Source organism: Hypomesus nipponensis, chromosome 25 (assembly GCF_054491055.1).
Source record: "Hypomesus nipponensis isolate SF chromosome 25, ASM5449105v1, whole genome shotgun sequence".
Classification (NCBI taxonomy): domain Eukaryota; kingdom Metazoa; phylum Chordata; class Actinopteri; order Osmeriformes; family Osmeridae; genus Hypomesus; species Hypomesus nipponensis.
In genome coordinates, this window is record NC_140385.1 from 2,312,148 (window position 1) to 2,337,500 (window position 25,353).

The 25,353-nt window shown below is 53.2% G+C and overlaps 3 protein-coding genes across 11 annotated transcripts in view; 2 read left to right on the plus strand and 1 right to left on the minus strand.

Annotated features, from left to right (window-relative positions):
- The first annotated feature begins 2 nt into the window (after positions 1–2).
- LOC146221715 (PC-esterase domain-containing protein 1A-like) lies at positions 3–3,438 on the plus strand. Of its 3 annotated transcripts, XM_084691980.1 has the most exons (9): positions 3–341; positions 520–601; positions 826–905; positions 1,663–1,895; positions 1,971–2,121; positions 2,289–2,517; positions 2,589–2,648; positions 2,728–3,105; positions 3,284–3,438. In XM_084691980.1, the coding sequence occupies exons 1-9, from the start codon at positions 339–341 to the stop codon at positions 3,433–3,435; spliced, it is 1,368 nt and encodes a 455-aa protein (XP_084548106.1). In that variant the 5' UTR covers positions 3–338; the 3' UTR covers positions 3,436–3,438. The 3 variants fall into 3 exon arrangements, with proteins under 3 accessions (XP_084548106.1, XP_084548104.1, XP_084548105.1); XM_084691978.1 differs by having other exon boundaries at positions 1,663–2,121; XM_084691979.1 differs by lacking the exon at positions 2,589–2,648 and having other exon boundaries at positions 1,663–2,121.
- A 475-nt stretch (positions 3,439–3,913) lies between these two features.
- Positions 3,914–23,439, minus strand: LOC146221716 (dynactin subunit 1-like). 6 transcript variants are annotated; one of them, XM_084691953.1, is made up of 30 exons: positions 23,281–23,439; positions 20,626–20,880; positions 20,402–20,483; positions 19,963–19,994; positions 18,714–18,737; positions 18,264–18,332; positions 17,321–17,470; positions 17,139–17,162; positions 16,463–16,660; positions 15,819–16,023; positions 15,347–15,425; positions 15,049–15,208; positions 14,809–14,913; positions 14,199–14,390; positions 13,964–14,077; positions 13,691–13,843; positions 12,863–13,023; positions 12,335–12,503; positions 11,775–11,843; positions 11,188–11,400; positions 10,644–10,805; positions 10,324–10,455; positions 9,786–9,911; positions 9,510–9,652; positions 9,091–9,257; positions 8,819–8,946; positions 7,061–7,268; positions 5,595–5,668; positions 5,077–5,166; positions 3,914–4,982 (listed from the first exon to the last, which is right to left on the minus strand). In XM_084691953.1, exons 2-30 carry the CDS (start codon positions 20,854–20,856, stop codon positions 4,845–4,847), a joined length of 3,798 nt encoding a protein of 1,265 aa, XP_084548079.1. In that variant the 5' UTR covers positions 20,857–20,880; positions 23,281–23,439; the 3' UTR covers positions 3,914–4,844. The 6 variants fall into 6 exon arrangements, with proteins under 6 accessions (XP_084548079.1, XP_084548077.1, XP_084548076.1 ...); XM_084691951.1 differs by having other exon boundaries at positions 8,819–8,943; positions 18,231–18,332; XM_084691950.1 differs by having other exon boundaries at positions 18,231–18,332.
- A 1,142-nt stretch (positions 23,440–24,581) lies between these two features.
- tdrd7b (tudor domain containing 7 b) overlaps positions 24,582–25,353 on the plus strand; it is a 17,334-nt gene continuing 16,562 nt past the window's right edge. Inside the window, exon 1 of one of the 2 annotated variants that reach the window (XM_084691958.1) lies at positions 24,582–24,673. The gene's annotated coding sequence lies outside the window, so the exon portion shown is untranslated. Of the gene's footprint in view, positions 24,674–25,088 lie in introns of those variants that run through there. The other variant, XM_084691957.1, reaches the window with a different exon arrangement.

Below are 25,353 nucleotides of genomic sequence, written 5' to 3' on the forward strand. Positions count from 1 at the left end.
GAACTCATTAATTATGGACCCGAATAGGTCAAATGCTTTTGAAAAACACGGGTGTCCCCTGTTGGACATCATTTGAAGTGTTAGCAACGCTTTTTATTTGCTATGGAAGCCACAACAATTGATTAGCGAAAAACCAAAGAGGAAGAAGATTCGCGGTCTGGGTCGAGACGGTTTGTGGTGTGTCATACTGGAGTCATCAAAGTAATCGTCTTATTCGCACTGGTTTGGCTAAGGTTGACCTCAAAACCACCAGTCGAAGCTGTTAGGCTGTAATTAACGTTACTTTGCAAACTAGCAATCGTTATTGATACACATAATTAAAAAACAGCCGACCTGTCATGGTAAGTAGGCTATTGGCCTTCATAAAACACGGCTCATTGTCAAAAGTTGGTTTGACAACCACAGTAGGAATCTGACCATTGAAACCGGTGCTGGCATAACGATATCAATTTACTTGTCGTTACTTACCTGTGTTAAATAATGTTTATAAAATCAACCAGTCTTTGTTTTAATCCGAAGAAAGAGACCATGAAGAGCGTGAGCCAAGAGCAGGCGAGCAAACTGCTGCACAACAAGTTTGTGGTTGTGCTGGGCGACTCCAGTAAGTAGCGGTATGACTGAGATTATACTATAGTTATTAAATTAACTATCGTGCAGACTTTTTAGTACAATCCACGATGTCAGTTGATGAGTCGTCAAAATAAGTTTCCGACCCGGACGTTGCTAGCAAGGTTTCGACGGAGATATGTGAAGCTTAGCCTAATGGCGGAGCACTGATTTTTTTGGGGGGTTATTTGATTTAGTCTAATTTCTTCCTTTCCACAGTCCAACGTGCGGTATACAAAGACTTAGTCCTCCTGTTACAGAAGGACAGATACCTCTCTCAGTCCCAGCTCAAGACCAAGGTTAGACTAGACACACCTCGTCCATGAACTTCATCTCTATGCAGACTATTTGATACAGGAAAGGATGTTGGTTCACCTGCCACAAGACCTATCACTACAGAGCTCAATTCCACTTAGACTACATGTATTGGCAAGTAGATGAGGTGTGTTGGAATTGACTCAATTGGTATCTTTTGAGAGAGATCCTCTCGTTTCATCGCATGGGGTGAGATAAATCAAGCGTACCTGAGGCTTTGTCCAGGTCTGATAGCCACAGTATTGGGCTGCATGTCACACACCATGCCCCCCCCCCTCCCTGCACTGGGTCATTCTGTTGGTGTTTGGTTTGTTTGCCCCCCCCTTCCTCCTAACCCTCCTCCCCCTTCCTCCTCCCCCTTCCTCCTCCCTCCTAACCTCCTCCCTCCTCATCTATCCCCCCTCCTCCTGCACCCATCTCCCCCTTCTCCTCTCCTATTCTTCTCCGTCCTCTCCCTCTCCTCCACCCTGTCCCCCTCCACCCTCCTCTCCCTCTCCTCCACCCTCTCTTCCACCATCTCACCCTCTCCTCCACCCTCTCACCCTCTCCTCCACCCTCTCCCCCCTCTCCTCCCTCCTCCCCCTCTCCTCCACCCTCTCCTCCCTCCTCCCCCTCTCCTCCACCCTCTCTCCCCCTCTCCTCCACCCTCTCTCCCCCTTTCCTCCACCCTCCTCTCCCCCTCTCCTCCCTCCTCCCCCTCTCCTCCCTCCTCCCCCCTCTCCTCCTCCTCCACACCATCAGGGGGAGCTGGTGTTTGAGCAGGACTGCCTGGTGGAGGGGGGCCGCACTGGCGTCATGACTAACGGGACGGAGTACCGGGAGGTGCGTCAGTACCGCTCCGACCACCACCTGGTGCGCTTCTACTTCCTGACGCGGGTCTTCTCCCGCTACGTGCAGAGCGTGCTGGAGGACTTCCGCTGTGGGCAGAGTCCAGACGTGGTCGTGGTCAACTCCTGTGTCTGGGACATCTCCAGGTGCCCTCCCCCTTCACACACACACACACACACACACACACACGTATGTGTATCTCTCACACGTGTGTGTCTCAGGTACGACTCTCTGTGGGTGAGGGACTACAGGGAGAACCTGGAGCGGTTCTTCGAGCAGCTACGCAGCGTTCTCCCAGAGGAGTGTCTGGTGGTGTGGAACCTCACCATGCCGCTGGGCAAGAACATCACAGGAGGGTTCCTGGTGCCGGAGGTATCGTGTCTGTTTGTCAGTCGATTCATTGATTTGTGTTAAATCCAAGGAACGGACGACTCAGTGAACAAACAAGGAAGTAAATCAATAAATGAAAGGTCAAATGGAGCGTAAACTTCCTATCTCTTCCTCTGCGTGGTTCCCTGACCCCCTCCGACCCCCCTCAGATCGCCCACATGGGCCCCACACTTCGCTACGACATTGTGGAGGCGAACTTCTACGCAGGCAAGCTGGCGGACGCCTACGGGTTGGACGTGCTGGATCTGCACTTCCTGTTCCGCTTCAGCCTGCAGCACCGAACGCGAGACGGCGTGCACTGGAATGCCCTGGCTCACCGGCGAATCAGCACGCTGCTGCTGAGGCACGCCGCCCAGGCCTGGGGCGTGGCCCTGCCGGGTCAGTGTCTCACACACACACACACTCACACACACACAGCTAGCCCTGTCTGACGTGGTGTGTGTCTGTAGATCCCAGTGAGGGGCCCAACCAGAAGCCTGTCTGTGACAGCCACACTATGACCCTGCAGGGTAAGTGACCCTGCTCTCTCTGTGTGTGTGCGTGTGTGTCTGACCCTCATTCCTTCTCTCCTCTTCCCCCCCCCCCCAGCTCCTCCCCCCTCCCTCCCTGAACTGCAGTACTGGGGGAACGGGGAGCACTTCTACATCGACTCCCTCCCGTCTTGCCCCAGCGCGTCTTCAGGGTACTTCAGCTTCGAGGAAGAGTGGAGTGCCCCCAACCCCCCAGCCCTACGCCCCCTTGCCCCAACCCTACGCCCCCTTGTCCCAACCGTACGACCCCTTGCCACAACCCTACGCCCCCTTGTCCCAACCGTACGACCCCTTGCCACAACCCCACGCATCCCTACCCCAGCCCCGCGCCCCCCAGCCCTGCGCCCCCCAGCCCCGCGCCCCCCTGCCCCCAATAGACGCGCCCGGCCCGCGCGCCACCACCCACACGGCCAGGCAAGGGCACGCGCTCCACACGGTACGTTCCCTCTCATCTTATTTGGGATCAAAAAGTGTGTGTGTGTCTCTCTTCTTGTCTCTTGCTTAGTCACACAGGCTATATTTGACTCTCTGAGGGATTTTCTCATTTTGTTCTCTGGCTGCTGTTATTCTCGCTTGACCCTCACTTTCTCCCCCCCCCCCCTCTCTCTTTCCAGTAGCCTATCAGACAGCCCATCACCACCACCTGGCCCCGCCCCAGTACTGGCCAAAGAACCAATACGTGATGAGGAACCGTCACACCAGGCGAGATCACGCCCCCTATGGTTACCAGAGACCAGCCCACTACTACCCCTACCCCCCCTACTAGCACTGCCCCCCCCCCCCCCCCCCCCCCCCCGCAGCTTCCAGTTCACTATTATGACCTCATGGTCTGTTGTTATGGAAACGGTTCTGTTGTGATGGAACCAGTTCTGTTATGGTTACCTGTCAATATTTATTGCTTTTCATTGCTTCATGAGGGATTTCTCTGTGAAGCATTTTTCTAAGACTTGACTCACTTTAGTGCCTTAGGATGACAATTTTTGAAAATTATTTTACTCTCGAATAACCTACCTACTTTTAAGTGTTAATGTGTGGAATTGTTAGTTTGTGTGCTTATTGCTCTTAAGTGTTATTATGATTGTAGTGTGTGCTGAACATTTTGACCCTGTTCCCTTAAATTTGTGTGTGTGTTTAACACAGTGGCATTTTCTTTTTACTCTAACTTTAATGTTTGCACTTTATTATGCATTGGGTGCTTTTGTTGTTCACCTAGAGGGACCTGGCAAAGTATTAAACAGAAAACATTTGTACCAGCTGTGTAAGAACTTTATTGTTCTACAGTTTGCAAACGCGTACAGAGGATTAGTGTGTTTGTTCGTGTACATGGTCACTAGGACACCACTGGTGTGGAATGTGGACATTTCACTCAAAAGAAACTTTATTTAACTGCCATGTCAACAACCGTATCCCAAATATACTGACACTTAGAAAAAACGGATAATACAAAAAAAGCCTCAGTTTATATTAGTAATAGAGAAAAAGACAATAGTGTGACTGACAGTCCCTAAGGGGCATACCACCAGAGGACACAGGTGTGAATCTGCGAGACCTTTTGTAGTGTAACTAAAGACACCGCAACATAAACATTAAAATGACGTAGATCTGGTGTATATCCTCTGTCCGTAACAGAGCTTTTACACAGCGCAGATGTGACAAGATGTTTTTTGGTCATTTGATTCGATGGTGAGTTACAACTTGGTCCTGATGGTGCGTATAGCCTGTGGTGCAGATGACACAGAATCACCACAGTGGGAAATGACGCACACAGAACAAGACATGTTTCAAGCAGGAAGTGCATCTCAAGAATCTACTTCGTGCCCATCATCCCTTCTCCAAACATTTGAAAATATGCGCTAGCCTGTCACGCCTTAAACAAATTGAACAACTTGCACATTTTTTTTCCTATTCATGACTCATTTAGATTGTACATAACGGTAACCCACGGCAACGTTCTGGAGATGGAACCAAGATGAGAACACTAGTTTCTCTTCGGCGTGGTGTTGTAATTGACAGTTGCACCGTTGGCCTTGTACTGTACCAATAAATATTCAAATTTCCTGAGATTTCTAATAGGAGATGGAGCGGACACGGAAAATAAAATAAAAATTTTCAACTGTGCTCTGATTGGTGTAGCTCGCTGTCGATCTCGGGCGACGGGGGCCAATGGCGTTGCGGTTAGTTCATGAGGAGGCGGTGCACCTGCTGCAGGTGCTGCTGTGATAGGACGAGGCGGTGGACCTGCTCCTGGCCCCGGGTGCAGGGGATGGAGACACGCCCCACAAACACTGTGCCCTCCTGCTTCTCCTGCTTGGCCTGGGGTCAGAGGTCAGAGGTCAGGGAGACGTTCAGGGTGTTGAGGAGTCATGCAGCTCTCAAAGCCGTGTGTGTGTGTATACGTGTGTGTCACCTTGACGAAGGAGGAGACTGGGAAGGTGGCGAAGTCAGAGGAGACCTTGGCTCCAGGCTGCTGAGACACCACATGCTCTGCTACCTCCCCCTGGAGGGGGAGAGAGGGGGGGGGAGGGGGGAGGAGGAGGGAGACAAGGACAGGAGGGAGGGAAAGGAACAGGGAAATAATACAGCTTCAGGCAAATACATCTATTTCAGCATACATACAAGTTTAACTGAAGGATGGAGGGTGGAGGATGGAGGGTGGAGGATGAAGGGTAGAGGATGACGGGTGGAGGATGAAGGGTGGAGGATGAAGGGTGGAGGGTGAAGGGTGGAGGATGACGGGTGGAAGATGGAGGATGAAGGGTGGAGGATGAAGGGTGGAGGGTGAAGGATGAAGGGTGGAGGATGAAGGGTGGAGGATGAAGGGTGGAGGGTGAAGGGTGAAGGATGGAGGGTGAAGGATGGAGGGTGAAGGATGGAGGGTGGAGGATGGAGGGTGAAGGATGGAGGGTGGAGGGCAGCAGCTCTCACCTTGAGTCTGTCCAGCGCGTCTCTGAGGCTCTGCAGACGAGCCGTCTGCTCCAGCAGCTGGGCACTGGCACTGACTGGGGGAGCACACACACACACAGATATACACACACACACACACACACAGATACACACAGATATACACACACACACACAGATATACACACACACACACACACACACAGACAGATACACACACACACACAGATATACACACACACACACACACACAGACAGATATACACACACACACACAGATATACACACACACACACAGATATACACACACACACACAGACAGATATACACACACACAGACAGATATACACACACACACACAGATATACACACACACACACAGATATACACACACACACACAGATATACACACACACACACAGATATACACACACACACACAGATATACACACACACACACAGATATACACACACACACACAGATATACACACACACACACACACACACAGATATACACACACACACACAGATATACACACACACACACAGATATACACACACACACACAGATATACACACACACACACAGATATACACACACACACACAGATATACACACACACACACAGATATACACACACACACACACAGATATACACACACACACACAGATATACACACACACACACACAGATATACACACACACACACAGATATACACACACACACACAGATATACACACACACACACAGATATACACACACACACACAGATATACACACACACACACACAGATATACACACACACACACAGATATACACACACACACACAGATATACACACACACACACACAGATATACACACACAGATATACACACACACACACAGATATACACACACACACACACAGATATACACACACACACACAGATATACACACACACACACAGATATACACACACACACACAGATATACACACACACACACAGATATACACACACACACACACAGATATACACACACACACACACAGATATACACACACACACACAGATATACACACACACACACAGATATACACACACACACACACAGATATACACACACAGATATACACACACAGATATACACACACACACACACAGATATACACACACACACACAGATATACACACACACAGACAGATATACACACACACACACAGATATACACACACACACACACAGATATACACACACACACACAGAGATATTCACACACACACACACACACACACAGATATACACACACACACACACACAGATATACACACACACACACACAGATATACACACACACACACACAGATATTCACACACACACACACACACACACACAGTTGTTAAGTATCTTATAACCGCACACTACAATGGCACACCCACATAAGCTCATCTGAAGGTTTATTGATGAGTAACGCTTTAGCACACACACACACACACACACACCAGGGGTCTTGCCGGTGATGTCCACCACCTTGACCCCGGCGCTCATCCTCAGCAGAGTGGCCAGCAGCTGGTCAGTCTTCCTGTAGAGCGCACCATCCAGCCCCTCTGGAGGGGGGGGGCTGGAGGGGGGGGGGCCCTCCTTGGGGGGGGTCCAGTGGGGGACGTGGAGGGGGGGCAGGGAGGCCAGCTGAGCCCTCATCTTCTCTGCCTGGGAACACAAGAGAGAGGGGGAGGAGAGGGAGAGAGGGGGGAGAGAGGGAGGAGAGAGGGGGAGAGGAGAAGAGAGGAGAGAGGGGAGAGAGGGGGAGGAGAGAGGGGGAGAGGAGGAGAGGAGAGAGGGGAAAGGAGAAGAGAGGAGAGAGGGGGAGGAGAGAGAGGAGAAGAGAGGAGAGGAGAGAGGGGGAGGAGAGAGAGGAGAAGAGAGGAGAGAGGGGGAGAGGAGAGAGAGGAGAAGAGAGGAGAGAGGGGGAGAGGAGAGAGGGGGAGGAGAGAGAGGAGAGAGGGGGAGGAGAGGGAGAGAGGAGGAGGAGAGGGAGGAGAGAGGGAGGAGAGGGGGAGGAGAGAGAGGGAGGAGAGAGGGGAGAGAGGGGGAGGAGAGAGGAGAGAGAGGGAGGAGAGAGGGGAGAGAGGGGGAGGAGAGAGAGGGAGGAGAGACGGGAGAGAGGGGGAGGAGAGAGGAGAGAGAGGGAGGAGAGAGGGAGGAGAGGGGAGAGAGGGGGAGAGGAGGAGAGGAGAGAGGGGGAGGAGAGAGAGGAGAGAGGGAGGAGAAGAGAGGAGAGAGGGGGAGGAGAGAGAGGAGAGAGGGAGGAGAAGAGAGGAGAGAGGGGGAGAGGAGAGAGGGGGAGGAGAGAGAGGAGAGAGGGGGAGGAGAGGGAGGGAGGAGAGAGGGGGAGAGGAGGAGAGGAGAGAGGGGGAGGAGAGAGAGGGAGGAGAGAGGGGGAGAGGAGGAGAGGAGAGAGGGGGAGAGGAGAAGAGAGGAGAGAGGGGGAGGAGAGAGAGGAGAAGAGAGGAGAGGAGAGAGGGGGAGGAGAGAGAGGAGAAGAGAGGAGAGAGGGGGAGAGGAGAGAGAGGAGAAGAGAGGAGAGAGGGGGAGAGGAGAGAGGGGGAGGAGAGAGAGGAGAGAGGGAGGAGAAGAGAGGAGAGAGGGGGGGAGAGGAGAGAGGGGGAGGAGAGAGAGGAGAAGAGAGGAGAGAGGGGGGAGAGGAGAGAGGGGGAGGAGAGAGAGGAGAGAGGGGGAGGAGAGGGAGAGAGGAGGAGGAGAGGGAGGAGAGAGGGAGGAGAGGGGGAGGAGAGAGAGGGAGGAGAGAGGGAGAGAGGGGGAGGAGAGAGGAGAGAGAGGGAGGAGAGAGGGAGAGAGGGGGAGGAGAGAGAGGGAGGAGAGAGGGAGAGAGGGGGAGGAGAGAGGAGAGAGAGGGAGGAGAGGGGAGAGAGGAGAGAGGGGGAGAGGAGGAGAGGAGAGAGGGGGAGGAGAGAGAGGAGAGAGGGAGGAGAAGAGAGGAGAGAGGGGGAGGAGAGAGAGGAGAGAGAGAGGAGAAGAGAGGAGAGAGGGGGAGAGGAGAGAGGGGGAGGAGAGAGAGGAGAGAGGGGGAGGAGAGGGAGAGAGGAGGAGGGGAGGGAGAGAGGAGGAGGAGAGAGGGGGGGGGAGTTTAGACACCAAACTTCTCTCCACGTGGATATGGTCACACAAAAATACGTGATTTCTGTTTACAGATGAGTCAGCTGTACGTGTGTGTGTGTATGGAGTGTGTGTGTCGTCACCTTGAGCCTGTTGTTCTCGTTCTTCAGGTGTTTGATGCCCATCCTCTGAGCCTCCAGCTGCTGTTTGAGGAGAGGGGAGTCCACCACCTGCAAGGGCCCAGACAGAGAGCCTGCAGCTGGGGGAGCTGCTGGAGGAGGTGGGGGGTGGAGGGGGGATGGAAGAAGGGAGAGAAGGAAGAGAGAAGTTCAATAGGAAGCTTTTGCATTCTGGTAGTCTGTCTCTGCGTGTTGTGTTGTGTGTGTCCTGAGTGTGTGTGTGTGTCTCGTCTCACCTCCTGCCGTTCCCGTGACGATGGAGGCGATGCCGGAGGCGGGCTGGGCCCTGAGGCCGTCAATGGTCATCTTTGATTGGCTGGTGAGACGCTGTTTTAGCTCCGCCTTCTCAGACTCCAGCTGGTCGATGTCGGCCTGCAGGGCGTCCATGGTCTCTTCAAACTCCCTGAAGGGGAGGAAGAGAGAAGGAGAGATGTTTTAGCAGTTCCGGAAGGTTCCAGAAGTTGAGAAGTGAGAAGGTGGAGGTTAGAAGCGAGGAGGTTTCGTCAGGTTCCGTCAGGTTCCGTCAGGTTCTCTCAGGTTCCCCCAGGTTCCCCAGGTTCCCCTAGGTTCCCTCAGGTTCCCTCAGGTTCCATCAGGTTCTCTCAGGTTCCCTCAGGTTCCCCCAGGTTCCCCCAGGTTCCCCCAGGTTCCTTACTTCTCCTTCTTCTTGAGCAGGGCCAGGCTGTCGTCCAGCCTGGTCTGAATCTTCTCCACCCTCTCGTCTGCGTCCCTGGTGGACGTGTCCAGCTTCCTCTCCAGCAGACTGAGACGCACGTGGGCCTCGCTCAGCTCCTCCCCCTTGGGAGAGGCGGGGGGGGGGTTATTGTGAGAGTGTGTGTGTACTGCGAGTGTGTATTGTGTGGTGTGTGTGTGTATTGCGAGTGTATTATGAGTGTGTATTGTGTGGTGTGTATTGTGTGTGAGTGTGTACCTTGATCTTGAGGGACTTCTTGACCTCCTTGATGACGGTGTCCCTGTCCTCCAGACGTGCTCCCAGACCCTCAGCGTCTGTGATCTCTGCCCTGAGGGAGGCGGCACGCAGCTCCACCGGGGGGGTCTGGGGGGGGGGGGGCAGGGTCACATGGGCAGCATCAACACTCATGTTTCAGAAAGTATCAACGTTCAACAGTCAGATATCTACAGACAGCTGGAGAAGATTTACTCCTCCCCGCCTCCTCCCCCCCCCCCCTCCCTCCCTCCCTCCCTCCCTCCCTCCCTCCCTCCCTCCCTCCCTCCCTCCCTCCCTCCCTCCCTCCCTCCCTCCCTCCCTCCCTCCCTCCCTCCCTCCCTCCCTCCTCCCCCTCACCCCCTCCCTCCCTCCTCATCCCCCCCCTCCCTCCCTCCTCCCCCTCCCCTCCCCCTCACCCCCTCCCTCCCTCCTCATCCCCCCCCCTTCCCTCCTCCCTCCCTCCCTCCCTCCCTCCTCCCCTCCCCCTCCCCCTCCTCCCCCTCCCTCCCTCCCTCCTCACCTGTGCGTGGGGTCTCTCAGAGTCGTACTCCCCCTCCTGCATGGCGGTGGCCATCTTGTTCATGGTGGAGATGACGGAGCTGCAGGACTGACGCAGGCTCTCGTGGGGGCTCTCACCGTGGCAACCGTACACCTGGGGAGGTGGGGGGGGGGGGGGGAGATAGGGGGAGGGGCTGTTATGTCATGTTGTGTTGGGGGTTTTAGTTATGTTGATCCTGCAGCAGTTGCCTCCACACACACACCTTTGCTCACCCTCCTCCGCTCTACCTCGTAGGACACACACACACACACACACACACACACACACACACGGTCCTGTACCTGCTGCACAGCCTTGAGGGTGACGTCCTCCAGGCTGAGGGCGCTGAGGCCCTCGCTCTCCCCCAGAGGAGCGACTGTCTGGGCTCCTGCTGCTCCCAGCTCCTGCAGCACAGCCACCACGCGGCCCAGCTGGCTCCGCGCCTCCGCCAGCGCCTCCGACACCTGCACACAGCCCCGCCTCAGTGACCCCGCCTCAGTCACCCCGCCTCAGTCACCCCGCCTCAGTCACCCCGCCTCAGTCACCCCGCCTCAGTGACCCCGCCTCAGTCACCCCGCCTCAGTCACCCCGCCTCAGTCACCCCGCCTCAGTCACCCCGCCTCAGTCACCCCGCCTCAGTGACCCCGCCTCAGTCACCCCGCCTCAGTCACCCCGCCTCAGTCACCCCGCCTCAGTCACCCCGCCTCAGTCACCCCGCCTCAGTTACCCCGCCTCAGTACCTCCTCACAGGGGAACCAACACACTGGGTGGTGTGTGTGTTCATAAGTATGTGTGTGAGTGTGTATATAAATCAGTGAGTGCGTGTATGAAGGAGTGTGTGTGTACCTGCGTTGGGAAGGCCAGCGCTGCAGGCACCCCGGGGACGTCCGTTCCAGGCATGCGACGACGGATCTTCTTACAGAACTGTCTGATGTCACTACAGGAAGTGTCCAGGTCCCTGAGCAGGATGGAGAGATCCGCCCCTTCCTGTCCCGCCTGCAGGAAGGCCCGCAGACGCCCCACCTCCACGCCCATGCAGTCCAGGGCACTCTGGGTGAACTGGAGGTCAACACGGGTCAGATTCAGACTGGGGGCACCTTGGCACCGTGCGAGGAGAGTGTGTGATAGGGGGAGAGGGAGAGACAGAGAGAGAGAGGAGAGAGACACACAGAGACAGAGAGAGAGAGAGAGAGAGAGAGACAGAGACAGAGACAGAGAGAGAGACAGAGAGAGAGAGACAGAGAGAGAGAGACAGAGAGAGAGAGAGAGAGAGAGAGAGAGAGAGAGAGAGAGAGAGAGAGAGAGAGAGAGAGAGAGAGAGAGAGAGAGAGAGAGAGAGAGAGAGAGAGAGAGAGAGAGAGAGAGAGAGAGAGAGAGAGAGAGAGAGAGAGAGAGAGAGAGAGAGAGACACACAGACACAGAGAGAGACGTACCTTGATGTGGTCTCCCAGCTGCACGGTGCAGTCCTCAGCCAGCTCTGATAGGTGGATGCTGTACAGTTGCTGCGGAACCCAGGAAACAGTGTTGGTGTGTGTAGTACTGACTGTACGCACATGTGTGTACCTGGTAGTACTGGATGACCCTGGTCAGGGGCAGTGTGTGTGTGTGTACCTGGTAGTACTGGATGACCCTGGTGAGGGGCTGTGTGTGTGTGTGTGTACCTGGTAGTACTGGATGACCCTGGTCAGGGGCTGTGTGTGTGTGTGTGTGTACCTGGTAGTACTGGATGACCCTGGTCAGGGGCTGTGTGTGTGTGTGTGTGTGTGTGTACCTGGTAGTACTGGATGGCCCTGGTCAGGGGCTGTGTGTGTGTGTGTGTGTGTGTGTGTGTGTGTGTACCTGGTAGTACTGGATGACCCTGGTGAGGGGCTGTGTGTGTGTGTGTGTGTGTACCTGATAGTACTGGATGGCCCTGGTGAGGGGCTGTGTGTGTGTGTGTGTACCTGATAGTACTGGATGGCCCTGGTGAGGGGCTGTGTGTGTGTGTGTGTACCTGATAGTACTTGATGGCCCTGGTCAGGGGCTCCACGTTGACAGTCTCGTCCAGCTGGTCCTTGTGCAGCAGGTCAATGAGCAGGTCCAGAGAGCGCTCATGAACGCTCATCTCAGAGTACAGAGTGCCCATCCTCTTATACACCTCCACACTGCAGCTGCTCAGGGCCCTGCAGGGGCAGGTAGGACAGTTATAGTAGGGCAGTAACAGGCTCGGTAACAGTAACAGGCTCGGTAACAGTACAATAACAGTACAGCAACAGGCTCAGTAACAGTACAGAAACATGCTCAGTAACAGTACAGTAACAGGCTCAGTAACAGGCTCAGTAACAGTAACAGGCTCAGTAACAGGCTCAGTAACAGTAACAGGCTCAGTAACAGGCTCAGTAACAGTAACAGGCTCAGTAACAGGACAGTACCAGGCTCAGTAACAGTAACAGGCTCAGTAACAGGCTCAGTAACAGTAACAGGCTCAGTAACAGTACAGTACCAGGCTCAGTAACAGTACAATACCAGGCTCAGTACTGACCCCTGGTAGCGGTGCAGCGTGGCCTGCAGCAGGTTCAGAGAGTACACCAGGCCGGACGCGAAGCTGAGCTGCTCTCCTGGAGGACCTCGCATCCCAGGACGCACCACTGGGGTCACACTCAGGTCAAACTTCTCCTGGGCTTGCTTACTGATCAGCTCAGCCTACACACACACACGCACACACACACCTTACTAATCAACTCAGCCTGTGGGAGAGGTGGAGCTTAACACACACAAGTTCTCTCACCTCTCTCTCTCTGTGCCCCTCCCCCTTGTATCTTGTAGATGAGCCTCCCTCCCTCCCTCCTCGTCCCTCCCTCCCTCTTTCCTCCCCCCTACCCTACTCCTCCTCCCTCCATCCCTCCCTCTTTCCTCCCCCCTACTCCTCCTCCCTCCCTCTTTCCTCCCCCCTACCCTCCTCCCTCCCTCGTCCCTACCCTCGTCCCTACCCTACTCCCCCTCCCTCCCTCCCTCCCTCTTTCCTCCCCCCCCCCCCCGACCCTACCCTACTCCTCCTCCCTCCCTCCCTCCCTCCCTCCCTCCCTCCCTCCCTCCCTCCCTCCCTCCCTCCCTCCCTCCCTCCCTCCCTCCCTCCCTCCCTCCCTCCCTCCCTCCCCGTCCCTACCCTACTCCTCCTCCCTCCCTCCCTCCCTCCCTCCCTCCCCGTCCCTACCCTACTCCTCCTCCCTCCCTCCCACCCTCCCTCCCTCCTCGTCCCTACCCTACTCCTCCCTCCCCCCTCCTCCTCCCTCCCTCCCCCCTACTCCTCCTCCCTCCCTACCCTCCCTACCCTCCCTCCCTCCTCCCTCCTCCCCCCTCCCCCTGGTACCTTGCAGATGAGCCGGGGGATGAGCAGCAGCACCAGGATGCAGTCGTGGTCTCCTCCGTGACGCAGGAAGGAGTCGGGCATGAAGGATGTGAGCAGGGACACCTGCCTGTTAGCCTGGCTCACCTCCATCTTCCTCAGCTCCATCTCTATGGCCTGCACACACACACACACCCATGTCAAAAGAGGTAGACGAGTGTGTGTGTGTGTGTGTGTGTGTGTGTCAGTGAGTGAGAGACAGAGAGACAGAGACAGAGACAGAGTATGTGTGTGTACCTTAGCGTAGGCCTTGGTCTCTGCAAACTTGATCTTGAAGTCAAACAGCTCAGCTGGAGGCTGTTCCTGTTCTGCACTGGCACTCTGCTGATTGGTCAGCTCCCGGTTGGTCTCCTGCACGCACACACACACAGAGATACACGTTACTCACTGTCTGGTGTACAACACATAAGTGACTGTCATGTGTGCGTGTGTATGTGCATGTGTGTGTTTGTGTGTGTGTGTGTGTGTGTACCTGCAGGCTGGAGGTCAGCTCCCTGTACTTGCTGATGGTGTGTGTGTAGTCAGCCAGGGTCTCCTGTGCAGCCTCCACCCTGCGCTGGGCCTCCCTGACCCGCCCCCCAGCCAGGTCCAGCTGCTCTCTCAGCTCCATCTCCGTCTCACGCCCGTTCTCCTGGAGCTCGTCGTTCATCTCGTTGATGGCTTCCTGGGGTCAAAGGTCACCCAGAAGGGGTTATGTTGGAGAAGGAGAAGGGGGTCAAAGGTCACTGAGAAGGGCTTATATTTGAGGAGGAGGGGGTCAAAGGTCACCCAGAAGGGGTTATATTGGAGGAGGAGGGGGTCAAAGGTCACCCAAAAGGGGTTATATTGGAGGAGGAGGGGGTCAAAGGTCACTGAGAACAGGTTATATTGGAGGAGGGGGGGGGGTGAGACTAGGGTGTTAAATGAAGAGAATGTTGGAACAGACTAGAACATGATAGATGTCAGAACATACAACGGGGTCAGGGTCAGTTACTATGACAACAAGGTGAAGGTTAGCTACTGTCAGGATGAGGAGAGGGTTTGTTACTATGACGATGAGGAGAGGGTTAGGGGTTACTATGACGAGGAAGAGGAGGACCTACCAGGTCGGTGACAGTCTCTCTCAACTCCCTGACCTTCTCCTCCAGGTCCAGGTTTCTCTCCGTCAGCGTCTCCACCATCTCCTCCGCCCCCAGAGCCGCGTCCACCTGGAGCATACACACACCACACACACACACCACACACAATCAGGGCTCCACTGGTCAGCAGTAGGGGCCGTACTCTGCTAGAGCAGAAGTGAGGCGGCCGTGAGGCGGAGGGGTCGGTGGTGGAAGGTTCCGGACCTGCTCCTTGAGCTCGTCGATGGTGACCTCGGCCTGCTTCATCTCCTCCTGCAGCTTCTCCCTCTGGGTCCTCAGCACCTCCAGCTCTCCACCCTTCTTCTCCATCTGCTTCTGAAGCTTCACGTGCTCCTGCTTCTCCGACGACGACAGGTCCCGCATCCTGGGGGGGTGGAGGAGAGGTGGAGGGTGTGAGGAGGGTGGAGGAGAGATGGAGGGTGGAGGAGAGATGGAGGGTGGAGGAGAGATGGAGGGTGGAAGAGAGATGGAGGATGTGAGGAGGGTGGAGAAGAAGACCGACCTGACCAGCGCCTCCTTCAGCCGGCTGTTCTGCTCCTCCAGTTGCCTGACGTGGTAGCTGGAGGCTGCTCCATCCGAACCTGTGAGTGTGGGGGGGGAGGGGAGTCAAGTACGGCCCTGTCGTCTACCAATCACAGTCAAGTACGGCCCTGTCCTCTACCAATCACAGTCAAGTACGGCTCTGTCGTCTACCAATCACAGTCAAGTACGGCTCTGTCGTCTACCAATCACAGTCAAGTACGGCTCTGTCGTCTACCAATCACAGTCAAGTACGGCTCTGTCGTCTACCAATCACAGTCAAGTACGGCTCTGTCGTCTACCAATCACAGTCAAGTACGGCTCTGTCGTCTACCAATCACAGTCAAGTACGGCTCTGTCGTCTACCAATCACAGTCAAGTACGGCTCTGTCGTCTACCAATCACAGTCAAGTACGGCTCTGTCGTCTACCAATCACAGTCAAGGCCCCCCTGACCTTTCTCCTCGATCTCGTGCTTCAGGATCTCCAGGTCCATGGTGAGCTCCTCCACCTTCTCCTTCAGCGACTCCACCTCCACCGTGAGGGACTCCGCCCTCTCCTCCGCCATCTCCTTGTCCAGCGTGGCCATCTCGATGGCGTCTGCTGTGTCGGCCATCTCCTCCATGTAGCGCTCCTTCCCCTCCTGGGCCTCCAGCGCATCCTGACGGGGAACAGGGGGGCCGGGGGGAAGACTGATATACCGATATACCGCACCAGGGTGTGTGTGTAGTGTGTGAGAGTGTGTGAGTGAGTGTGTGTGTGTGTGTGTAGTGTGTGTGTGTGTAGAGTGAGAGTGTGTGTGTGTGTGTAGCGTGTGTGTGTAGTGTGTGTGTGTGTGTGTAGAGTGAGAGTGTGTGTGTGTGTAGTGTGTGTGTGTAGTGTGTGTGTAGAGTGAGAGTGTGTGTGCGTGTAGTGTGTGTGTGTAGTGTGTGTGTGTGTGTAGAGTGAGAGTGTGTGTGTGTGTAGCGTGTGTGTGTAGCGTGTGTAGTGTGTAGAGTGAGAGTGTGTGTGTGTAGCGTGTGTAGTGTGTAGAGTGAGTGTGTGTGTAGTGTGTGTGTGTAGCGTGTGTGTGTAGTGTGTGTAGTGTGCCTCTCTCCTACCTTCTTGGCCTCCTTCAGCTGTCTCTGCAGGTCAGTCTGCTGCTCCTGCATCTTGCTCCTCCACTCCTGCAGCTGCTCCAGCTGGATGCGGCTCTTCTCCAGCTCCTTCAGCTTGGCCTTGTCCTCCGAGCGCTTCATCCTCAGGGTCTCCAGCTTCTCCTCCAGGTCCTTCAGCTGGCCCCGCAGGGAGTCCTCCTCCTGGGGGGACATGGAGGTTCATCATGGAGGTTCATCATGGAGGTTCATCATGGAGGTTCATCATGGAGGTTCATCATGGAGGTTCATCATGGAGGTTCATCATGGAGGTTCATCATGGAGGTTCTGCCACACTTCACACCCCAGGTTTCACACAACACCCCCAAACACACACACACACCAGCTATAACGGAGAAAGCTCAAACAAGACAACAGTAATGAGGAACCAATCAAATCTCAAGACAGCAGTTGTGAGGAACCAATCGAATCTCAAGACAGCAGTTGTGAGGAACCAATCGAATCTCAAGACAGCAGTAGTGAGGAACCAATCAAATGTCAGTCAGTAGCAGTGAGGAACCAATCAAATCTTCTTTTCTATTTATCAAACCACTTTGTTTCGTTCCTGGGAAGTGTGTTAGCATGACATGCCAGGTGTGGACATCACATGCAGCCAGCTAGCCAATCACACGACCGGCCCTACCTGCGTGTAAACGACACTCTCCCCCTGTTCACGCACAACAACACACGGACAGAACACGCGTGAGTCGTTGCGTGCGTATCAAAACCACGAGATGGTCGTACAGAATGTCAAGTCCCATTGGCTGGGGGGGGGGGGGGGTAAAAGTGTGATGATTTGATTGGTTGAGGGGATGGGGGACTGACCTTGCTGGACGTGGCCGGGAGCGGGGCTCCGGCCGTGGCGGGGGATCCACTCGGCAGCGGGACGACGGGAGCCCCCAGGGCACTCTGGGATAGCCCCGCCTCGCTGACATCACCAGAGAGAGAGGTGGAGAGGCCGGAAGGCTTAGGAGTCTGGAGGGAGGAGAGGATGGAGGAGGAGAGAGGACGATGGAGAAGGAGGAGAGTAGGAGAGAGGAGGATGGAGGAGGAGAGAGGAGGATGGAGAAGGAGGAGAGTAGGAGAGAGGAGGATGGAGGAGGAGAGAGGAGGATGGAGGAGGAGAGAGGAGGATGAAGGAGGAAAGAGGAGGATGGAGGAGAGGATGGAGGAAAAAGGATAGAGGAGAGGAGGATGGAAGAGGAGAGAGGAGGATGAAGGAGGAAAGAGGAGGATGGAGGAGAGGATGGAGGAAAAAGGATAGAGGATAGAGGAGAGGAGGATGGAAGAAGAGAGAGGAGGATGGAAGAGGAGAGAGGAGGATGGAAGAGGAGAGAGGAGGATGGAAGAAGAGAGGAGGATGGAGAAAGAGAGAGGTTAGACAGAGAACGGGAGGCGGAGAGATATGGCAGAGAGACCAGACAGAAAAGGGATGTTGAAGAGAGAGATACACACGTGTAGCTAAACATGGAGCAAAGGTTGTGACACCCACACCCTGATGGCAGATGAACATGACCCCCAGATGACCCTGTAAGGACGTGATCCTGCTGTGACCCTGCTGTGACCTCTCATGACCATGACATCACCTCACTACCCCACACACACCAGGCCTTTTTTTTTTTTTTTAAGGATTCCTGCTCCAGTAGACAGGCTGTGTGATAGGACAGCCCCTGTCCAGCACCCTGTTCACCGCATGTGTGGCTGAGGAGGAGTGGGGGGGGGGGGCGGGACGTACCACGAGGCGGGAGGGGACGCTGCCAGGACGTACCAAGAGGGAGGGGAGGGAGCTGGCAGAGATGAGGCGGCCTGGGGTGCTCCACTGACACTCTGTTACGCTCTGATACAGCAGAGACTGCGTTAGCTGCTGGAGCCGGAGGGCGCCTGCTCCGGCCTGGAGTTAGTCTGACAACTTTACACTGCAGACTGGCTTTACACTGGCAACTGTACACTATGAACTTTACACTTAACTGTTATACTGTAGACTGGCTTTACACTGGCAACTGTACACTATGAACTTTACACTTAACTGTTACGCCGCAAACTGGCTTTACACTGTAAATACTTATTCTCTGTGTGTGTGACTGTTTGTTCCCTCTTCCTCCTCAGGAGGAACAGGGTGGATCGTGTGATGGATGGAAGGTGAGTGGATTCAGACGGGTGAGCTCTGCTTCATCATTCGTTTTCACCTCAACGTCTGTCTGTTTGTAAATAAGCTCACCTTGGCCGGACGGCGGGTTGAGGACTGGAGGAGGATGGGAGAGATGCGGAAAGAGCGGGATACACACACACGCAAGACAGGAGAGGGGGGGGCAGCAGGTTATAGCAGTAGCAGGTGAGGGGAAGTAGAGGCAGGGTTTGTTAGTCACCAGACAAACGCATACATCCCTACAACACAACTCCTGCACAACTACGACTATGCATTTCCAGCTGTAACACGTTACACCATCTGCATGCAGTCGATATGTTATAGAAGATATGTTACAGCAGATATGTTACAGCCGATATGTTACAACAGATATGTTACAACAGATATGTTATAGTAGATATGTTATAGTAGACATGTGCTCATGAGAATGAGAGAACAGTCGCTCAAGTGAAAATATAAACTTTGTGTTGAAATCATGAGTGAAAGCAGCACACACACACACACACACACCATGCCTTTCATTGCAGGCAAAAACTTGTGTTTATACCTCCTCCAAATTGTAAAAATTGTCAAATAACTATAACCCAGGAGAAAACGTAACACAACTTTTACAACAACGACGACGACGATAATAAATGAGACCAAAAAGCATGTCTGTGTCGCGAAAGAAAACAAGGCATGCAAACGTAAATCAGTAAGATGACCGCGTGTTGAAGTTGAAAATCTCAGTACCTTCTTAAGGGCAGATGTCTGCAGGATTTGGGATAGGGAAAGACAAGAGAGGGTGGCATTAAGAAGACAAGAGTTAAGGGGGGGGGGGGGGGGTTATGGCAAGGGGAGGAGGGGAGGTGGAGGGAGGGAATCGGAGAGAGCAGACTGAAAGGGTTCTGATAAGGAACCACACTTCACTGTCTGCTGCCTCAGGGGAATCAGATCAGGAAGGAGAACACGACATCAGCTACTTAAGTTATCTTGGCCTCCGTCTCCCATCCTGAATTGAAAACTTCAGTGAGAAGCGCACTGTTCTCCTATCCCTGGTTTTGGAAATGTTTGCAGGTTTTGTCGGAAAGCGAGTGGTGTTCTGTTCATCTGGGAGAGTGAGAACAATACCATCCGGGCTTGTCTCTCTGTCTTTGTGTCTGTCTACCAGTGGTCTGTCTGTCTGTCTACCAGTGGTCTGTCTGTCTGTCTACCAGTGGTCTGTCTGTCTGTCTACCAGTGGTCTGTCTGTCTGTCTACCAGTGGTCTGTCTGTCTGTCTACCAGTGGTCTGTCTGTCTGTCTACCAGTGGTCTGTCTGTCTGTCTGTCTGTCTTTCTTACCTGCTTGGTTGACTTGGGAGTCTCAGGAATGTCTGAGGAGAAACAGAGAAGACATGGTTACACACAACAACATTCTGTGGAAAAGGTAGAGAGAGCTGTGAGTCTGGGCCCGGTGCTGGGCCCCGGGCAGGTGGGGTAGCCCCGGGCAGGTGGCCCAGGGCAGGTGGGGTAGCCCCGGGCAGGTGGGGTAGCCCCGGGCAGGTGGGGTAGCCCCGGGCAGGTGGGGTAGCCCCGGGCAGGTGGCCCAGGGCAGGTGGCCCAGGGCAGGTGGCCCAGGGCAGGTGGGGTAGCCCCGGGCAGGTGGCCCAGGGCAGGTGGCCCAGGGCAGGTGGCCCAGGGCAGGTGGCCCAGGGCAGGTGGCCCAGGGCAGGTGGCCCAGGGCAGGTGGCCCAGGGCAGGTGGGGTAGCCCCGGGCAGGTGGCCCAGGGCAGGAGCTCACCTTTCTGCCTGAGGATCTTGGAGGTGGGGGCCTCTGGTGTGTCTGGAGAGGGGGTGCTGGAACCCTCGTCCACCAGCTGAATCTGTACGGGCGTGCACAGATGGTTACACACTGTGTGTGTGTGTGTGTGTGAGAGCGAGACAGAGCGAGAGAGAAAAGGGCATGTGTATATATATATGTGAGTGTGTGTATGTGAGTGTGTGTGAGTGACCCTCCCCCCTCACCTGGCTCTGCCGTACGAAGATGCCGTGGTTCTCCTCGCAGGTGAAGTAGCGCTTGCCCTGCACCGTGCCGTCGTTCTTGCCCTTGGCCTCGTCCAGGATCACGCCCACCCACTTGCCCGAGGCAAACAGCGTGGCGCCCACGTAGGCCACAGTGCCCCGCTGGCCCTTCCCGATCACCTCCACCAGGGAGCCCACCTTGGCCGGCCGCCCTCCGCCCTCCGCTCCACTCATCCTGCTGATCAAGACGCTGGTCAGCTGGAGAGAGAGAGACAGGAAGAGGGGTCGGGAGTGAAGGATAGAGGAGAGAGAGAAATGTGCAAGAAGAAGAGAGGGTGGTGAGGGGAAAAATCTGATTGGCTCACGAACAAACACAACGACTTCACGTCGTCCTACCGAACCTCTGCTTCACCCGACCTATGACCTCCCCAACCCCACCCCTGTGACTCCTCCAAGCCCCTGTCCATAGTGGGGCCAGGGTGGTTCAAGCTGCCAGGCCTGAGCGCGGGGCAGCGGACAGTCACACCCAGTCACACGGCCCCGCTCCTCAACAGTTCCCCCTGGTGAACAACCAGGCTCCCTGTCCCTCCTCACAGAGACACGCATTCATGAAGACACCAGCCAACCCTCCCCCCCCACCTCAACCCCCCCCCCCCCCCCCGAGGGCCAAGTACACGCGCTGATCTGGGCCGAGGAGGAGGAGGAGACCTGAGGTTTTACACCTCCACCACGGGTGGAGGAGCACCCGTCTGGAGGGTGGAGAACCAGAAGACGAGAAGGAATGTTGTTATGTTATCAAGGCTGATGCCGGGGGGGATTCCAGGAGATTACCGGACAAATTCGATCCGCGAGGAAGCCGACAAGGGAAGAAAAAATGTGTTTCAACCCGGGAGAAGCTGGAGGGGGAGAGCGACCTGGAGGTGTGTCTCCTCCATGACGCAGAGCTGAGAAGATGACGTCAGCCATCGCTGCTCCACCTTCAGACAACGCCCTGACTTCAGCCATCGCTGCTCCACCTTTAGACAACGCCCTGACTTCAGCCATCGCTGCTCCACCTTTAGACAACGCCCTGACTTCAGCCATCGCTGCTCCACCTTTAGACAACGCCCTGACTTCAGCCATCGCTGCTCCACCTTTAGACAACGCCCCAATGCTCCACCCAGATCCCCTCCACGCTGTGGTGAGTACGACCGCACCACCCACCCACACAATGCCCCCACATATCCCCTTAGCCTAGCAGGGGTCGGGTTTGAACCTGCCACAAGCTCGAGATCCGCAGCGAAACGCTCTAACCACTCAGCCGTACTCATCCGATCCGCTCAGTATTTCTACGTCTTTGCCACTACACCACAACAAATCTTCCGAAAAAGGAGTTCCTGTGTTTTTGTTTGGTTGTCTTTGCCTTTGTCATCTCCTGGATACTCACCCGCGGGGTGGAGGAGTGTCTCCTGTTCAAAGCCATCCTGCTGTCTGGTCGTGTGACACCCTAGACCCCACTGACTGACTGACTGACTGACTGACTGACTGACTGACTGGCTGACTGACTGACTGGCTGACTGGCTGACTGGCTGACTGGCTGGCTGGCTGGCTGGCTGGCTGACTGGCTGACTGACTGACTGGCTGACTGACTGGCTGACTGACTGACTGACTGGCTGACTGGCTGACTGGCTGACTGGCTGGCTGACTGACTGACTGGAGAGCTTCTCTGTCTCTCCTCATACATATCTCATTCTGAAGTAGAAGATATAGTCTGGGAGAAGAGGAGGAGGGTTCATGGGAGATGGAACTGCTGCATAACTACAACGTCACAGCTGTCAGGAGACAGAGAGGACAATTTAGGCTTTGCTTCCAATATGGTAACTTCCAAGGAATGCGTAAAATATATATATATATATATATAATATACACATATTATAACCCTTCTGACAAGCAATGTCACAAAGGGCTTCACATACGCCCATTGAACTGCACCTTAACAACAAAAATCTTTCAACGAGGTTGACGCGGTTCATACCCACAGATTAAATACAATTCTGCAGCGAGAGAATTAAAAAACATCGTCTATTTATTATACTTTTCTTGTCGTCGAGGTGGTGTTACGTGCGTGTGTACGGTAACGGTACAGACGGAAAGCTATGATGCGAGACTGATGTTTCTGTCAGTCCCAGGTCACAACAAACAAACGCCCACGCGGGTACACGGAGAACGTCAATTGAAGTTACTGCTAACCTAATTTGAACATAGGATCATCTATATACTCAACCTAGCTACTAACGCGCATTACAAAAATAATTATTTGTGTACCCATGGCCTCTGCTGTTGTTAGCTATCTAACGGGTGAAGTTTCATAGCGACGTTTAATCGATGCTTGTTTTGATAAGCTGGTTAGAAGGACAGTTAGTGTTACATTGCTAACCTCTATTACATCACCAGTAAAGTCCTAGGTTAATGGCACTATCTAACTAACTTGCTATCTAACCTTCCACCCATCCAAACAAAATAGACTATTGACATAATGACACAAATCCAGTTAGATTGCAAGTTTTGACGTTACTGTTCGTTAGCTAGCTACTGTAGCTAGCTAGACGACATTGTCGTTGGAATCAACGGGCCTTTATCGTGAGAAACAGAACAAGTCATTTTCTTTTTGACACTTACCTATGATTAAAAAGGAGGCCTTTTTTTGTTATTTGATCGCTGATAGTGTGTCGATGGATTAATAACCAATTATTATAGCCAAAGTAGCTAGACAGATAAAGGTAACTAGCTAGCTGGCTAAGGGTCAATTTTGCTGGGTCAGCTCAAAGGAAACGTCCACCGGTGAACTTCCGCATTTTCAGGTTTTTTCGAAATAAAAGTCTCGTTCTCTGTAGTTTTGGGACCTGTTAATTAACGGTCTGCAAAAATGTCTATCTTAAAAAATATATTTTTCGAAATCAAACGTAAGTTAGGAATTTCAACTAAAGATATGCTGATATGATATATATTTAGGTTGACTTAGAGTACTTAATTGTAGCACATTAAATACAAATGTTTATTAAATAGGTAATCGATAAAATATTAGGTAATGATCTATTCTTTTTTTTTCTTCTTTTTTGATGTATATTTTTTTATTGAAAATGTACAAACCATACATTGCAACTTTGATACTCCTTTAATACATGAAAGGTACAGAACATTTACCAAATGGCATAATGACATTGTTATGAATTGCAAAAATACACATTTTATAATACAGGATTTATAATGAATTACAAAGGAAGTGAAAATGAAAATTATATATATATATTAAATTAAATAATGCAACAAATAAAGGGAAGTTCAGTTCAATTATGGTTCGATGATATCGTGGGAAAGTGTTTTGGCATATCGTACAATTCTTGTGCTTTTCTTCCGTGGTTATGATCTATTTTCAATAACGCATGTTATGAAGACTTCCTGGTTGCCAAGTAGGTTTACATAAACATTGGAGTAGTACCTGTATTGTCCAGTGTTCTAATCTACAGGTGCACTTTATTTATATTAACTACTACTAAAGATATTGGGGGAGATCTAGAAACGCAAACAAAAAGACAGCCTACCATGGTTTTCTCAGTAGAGCGTTAATCTAACCACCAGGTTCAGGAGGAGTCCGGAATGTGAGAAATGTGGAAAAAAGGAGTCTCATGACAGAACTTGATGCAACTGTAAACCCCCCCCCCCCTTCTCCATCTATTGGACTGTGACAGCGTGTTCATATTGTGGGATTGTCCCAATTGAATTTTATTGAATGTGAAAGAAAAACATTTTAAGTTATTGGAGAGCTTAATTGTAGCGCGCTGCAACTTTGGAGCCGCTTGGATACCCCTTTTGTGGTGGCGCCTGCGCTTTGAGTCATAATTAGGGACAGTCCGGAGCCAGCCAATAGCATCACGGATGATACTGTAACTACCGGGCCGGTTGGACAGGGAGACGCTCGTGCGAAGCGCTGGGGCGGCAGACACCAACTGAAAGTGCAAGAGAGATTGTGACAAACAGGTCCGAAACTCGCCATCCCATCTCCCCCAGCAAGGTATGCCTTTGTTGTCAGTTTTAATATTGCCATCTATTGTCGAGATCCATTAGTAGTTTTGGTAATGTGTTGATAACCAGACCATAGCAATCTGTCTGGAAATGAATGCTGAAAGTGCGGTTGTCCCAACTGACATGAGTACGGAACTTGGTGTCACGCAAAGTCGCCTGAGCTGATTAAACACTGGGAGTTTATCGCTGACAAGCCGACAGTTGAAAATGAACAAAATCACTGGTTATAATTGCGAAACGAAAAGTGGAATTCTACGTTTCATTTTTGTAGCGCTTTCCACAGCTTCTTACCTCCACAAAGTCAGCAACTTTATCAGATTCTTTGGCACAGAGGGTGTGGATGTGTGTGACACATGACGTCACCTCTTGTTCCCGGTCCGCTCGCCATTCCTTTGGGAGAGTGATCCACCGGCCGCCCTACACGCCTAAAAAACACAATTTCTAATACAATCGTTATAAAGTTACGTTTATTTTTTATTTTGAAAGTATAGCTGACTATATGATCGATTTCAAATAGGGAACAGATGATTGAGAGGTTTTATAAAGAAGCAGGAGAGCTAAACATTAAAGTTAGAGTTGAGGGCGTGTCAAGCTAGGACACCGTCTAGAACCATCCGTTGATGATGTTGAATGATTCGATTAACATCATCGTTATTCGTCTCTGGTCGT

Bases quoted from the DNA above. Each gene is read 5' to 3' on its own strand.
- LOC146221715 (XM_084691978.1), top strand. The intron at 2,122-2,288 runs GTATCGTGTCTG...GACCCCCCTCAG, and splicing joins GAGGGTTCCTGGTGCCGGAG to ATCGCCCACATGGGCCCCAC. The intron at 2,649-2,727 runs GTAAGTGACCCT...CCCCCCCCCCAG, and splicing joins CCACACTATGACCCTGCAGG to CTCCTCCCCCCTCCCTCCCT.
- LOC146221716 (XM_084691950.1), bottom strand. From the start codon at position 20,856: ATGAGTGGAGCGGAGGGCGGAGGGCGGCCGGCCAAGGTGGGCTCCCTG. The intron at 12,504-12,862 runs GTCAGTACTGAG...CTGCCCCTGCAG, and splicing joins ACGCTGCACCGCTACCAGGG to GGCCCTGAGCAGCTGCAGTG. The intron at 4,983-5,076 runs GTGACACACACG...CTCTGACCCCAG, and splicing joins CAGTCTCCTCCTTCGTCAAG to GCCAAGCAGGAGAAGCAGGA.